The 3393-nt window shown below is 43.1% G+C and overlaps 1 protein-coding gene across 1 annotated transcript; it reads right to left on the bottom strand.

The window, feature by feature from the left end:
* Positions 1 to 5: 5 nt before the first annotated feature.
* Positions 6 to 2118, bottom strand: LOC116379940 (tubulin alpha chain-like; the record flags this gene model as incomplete). The annotated part of the gene is made up of 4 exons (XM_031841901.1): positions 2019 to 2118; positions 785 to 1007; positions 534 to 682; positions 6 to 449 (listed from the first exon to the last, which is right to left on the bottom strand). Coding segments are annotated over exons 1-4 (819 nt in total), but the record flags the coding sequence as incomplete, so codon positions are not given.
* Between the last annotated feature and the right edge of the window lie 1275 nt (positions 2119 to 3393).

Here is a 3393-nt window from a genome sequence, read left to right as displayed (position 1 = left end):
ACTGGGGCGTAGGTGGCCAGAGGGAAGTGGATACGAGGGTAGGGCACCAGGTTGGTCTGGAACTCCGTCAGGTCCACGTTCAGGGCGCCGTCGAAGCGCAGGGAGGCGGTGATGGAGGAGACGATCTGTCCGATCAGCCTGTTCAGGTTGGTGTAGGACGGGCGCTCGATGTCCAGGTTCCTGCGGCAGATGTCGTAGATGGCCTCGTTGTCCACCATGAAGGCGCAGTCGGAGTGCTCCAGGGTGGTGTGGGTGGTCAGGATGGAGTTGTAGGGCTCCACCACAGCTGTGGACACCTGGGGGGCCGGGTAGACCGCAAACTCAAGCTTGGACTTTTTGCCGTAGTCGACGGAGAGACGCTCCATCAGCAGAGAGGTGAAGCCAGAGCCGGTTCCTCCTCCGAAGGAGTGGAAGATGAGGAACCCTTGGAGCCCTGTGCACTGGTCAGCCTGAAAACATAGTGAAAGAATACGTGTTATTGTCATAACCATTGAGGTCTCAAGCAACAATACATATGAATTATTAGAGCTCACCAGTTTGCGCGTTCTGTCGAGAACCATGTCGATGATCTCCTTTCCGACTGTGTAGTGACCGCGGGCGTAGTTGTTGGCGGCGTCCTCCTTACCGGTGATCAGCTGCTCAGGATGGAAGAGCTGCCGATAGATTCCTGTACGGACCTCATCTGTGGAGCAACGAGAATACCGTTTTTTAGTAATATAGCTTTGGTACAAACGGCTAAAGATGTAATAGTAATTGCCTCTATAATAATAACCAGTTATCTTACCTATGACTGTTGGCTCCAGGTCCACAAACACGGCTCTGGGAACATGTTTACCGGCTCCAGTCTCACTGAAGAAGGTGTTGAAGGAGTCGTCTCCTCCTCCCCGGGTCTTGTCACTGGGCATCTGTCCGTCCGGCTGGATGCCGTGCTCCAGACAATACAGCTCCCAGCATGCATTGCCCATCTGGGTTCCGGCTTGGCCGACATGCATAGAAATACACTCACGCTGCAGAGAGAAGAGGCAAAGATCAGCCATCAAGGAGGCAAACACACCAACATTGTGATGTGCACTCTTGGTTCCGTCTATTAAATGTCAGATAATGATAATTTATTCATTAAGAACATAGTCTAGACATCATTTCTCTATGGGGGTCTATAAGGGGAGGGGGGACAAAAACAAAATGGCCGATATACTGGACAATCAAAACCTCCTAAATGTCACTATCGTTCTAAAAACCCAGTGCAAACATCCACTTATAAATGGTGCTTTAGGGGACGTTTCTACATCCAGAGCCGCACGTGAAGACGTTCTGCGGGCTCGATGAATGTCTGCACACGGCCCGTTACCGCAGAGCTTTAGCGGGTTAAATCCTGCCCCTCCCTAACTGAGACCCAGCAGGGAGGAGAGTGTAAAAAGAATCCATAGAAGAAGAAGCTCTCCTCCCCGCCCCCACACTGCCGCAAAGCACTACCTTTGTGTCGCGGTAACAGAACAGGGCGTTAACTGACGGTCGAAAACGTGAGCTCGCGGGCATAAAAAAGCCGCTATGAAGTCTAACGGTTATTGTTACAATCGACCACACTAACGGTTAAAAGATAGCCGTTTATATTATGCGGCTTCATTTAATTTAAGTATATTACGGGAGTGAATATGGAACATTTTAACTGTTTTAACGTAAATATATTTGTCCGTTTTAATCGAAACTGCGCCAGTAAGCTAAGCTAATGTTAGCTATGTGATGTCATATAACAGAACTCTCACGCGCGACACTATAACTAAGAACAATCACATTTACGTTGATTTGACAGATTTACGTAGCTTTTTGAGGCGAGAATGGTATAGCTATATAACGTTATTCACTATTAGTATAAAAATGTTAGCAATTTTTTCGCATGAATAATGCTTTTATTTGTTAAAAACTGCGATTTTTCATCTTACAAAAGCTGAAATGTCCCTTTCACACATTTGTAACAACATGCGGATGTTATTTAAATGTAATTTCGACTAAATACTCACCATTTTCTGGCTGTTTAATTCCTCTTCTTTCCGACGTTGAAGAATCGGTTGATGAAGGCAGTTGTGAGGACCGAAAGTGGAGCTGCTGTATTTATTCGTTTTCGAGGAGGCGGAGCCAAAGCGGTGGTTTGAATTTTTTCTGGGCGATGCTGCATTCAGGTACGGCTCGAAATGTTCCGTCTCCTACAGTTTAGCTGCGTCATCTGAAGGGAATTGGAATCGATAATGTTTTATTGGAGGCAGTTCTTAGTCCCAATGTGTTCCTTTTATATAGTAATTATTTTCACATTCGAGATTCTGTACAGTTGATTAAATTAAACTAACATTAATGAGTCTTTTTATTTTAACCTATATTTAATTTGCTGAAAATAGAGACTTATGAGACTCAAAATGTTATCATAAATACAAAATATAAAATGTAGTAATGATGATAACCTGAGGCACACTATTGGGTTTTTTGTTATATCAATTAACAGTGTTATTGTCAAGTCATTTTATGAATCCAAATAGCAGTCCAATAATTATTTGTAGCACGAAGCAAACACACAGCAACACATGACTGTTTTATTGTTATTTTACTCTGAAAGGCACCAGAATTCAGTCCGATTTGTGATTTCTCAATTTGGAAGGGGAATGTAGGAGAGGACCCTGAAGGCACCATGACTCAAATTCATGACTTCGTAAAGTTAAATATATATATAACTGACACGTTTGAACCAAAAGCTATCAATTACAATAAGCAATTTAACCCATTTTTATAATTTTGTCATCAAGAGAGCATTTGATTTACCGTTAAAATTATTAAAATAGATGATCCCCTCTTAATTATTCATTTGTAATGAAGACTTAAACCTATTCCTAGCACCAATAGAGAATACTGGTTTAATCCCGAGGTGCTTGTGTTATTTAAGGCATTGCACATGCTGTGTGGAGGAATTAAGCTTAAATGTTCAGTGTTTATCAAGGAGGTGAAGGGAGGTAATGCAGCATGAGCTGTGCGATCGAGGGCTGTGTTGAGTTGACACTCACAATAAAGTACACCAATGTGAGCATGTCTCACTTTATTGGTTCAGGACAAAGACACATAGGAAAGATGATATCTTGACAGTGAATTCCTCTTAATCTCTCCACATTGATGACTTTTGCAGACCATTCATGGCTTGACATATGTTGATAAATATCTGTTAAATAAAGAATATCACTGTAAATTTGAGCACACCGTTGAGTGTAATGTGAACAATGAAAATTCGTCAACAAAACTCAACTTCCCAATCGTTGTAGGTTTTGTTTATTTATTTCAACTTAATATTCCTCGCCCTCTTCCTCGCCTTCATCCCCGACGCTGTCGGTGCCCACCTCCTCGTAATCCTTCTCC

Source organism: Anarrhichthys ocellatus, unplaced genomic scaffold, assembly GCF_004355925.1.
Source record: "Anarrhichthys ocellatus isolate YVR2014 unplaced genomic scaffold, GSC_Weel_1.0 scaffold5597, whole genome shotgun sequence".
Classification (NCBI taxonomy): domain Eukaryota; kingdom Metazoa; phylum Chordata; class Actinopteri; order Perciformes; family Anarhichadidae; genus Anarrhichthys; species Anarrhichthys ocellatus.
The sequence above is the reverse complement of the archived record's forward strand: the minus strand, read 5'-3'. Positions and strand labels throughout refer to the sequence as shown.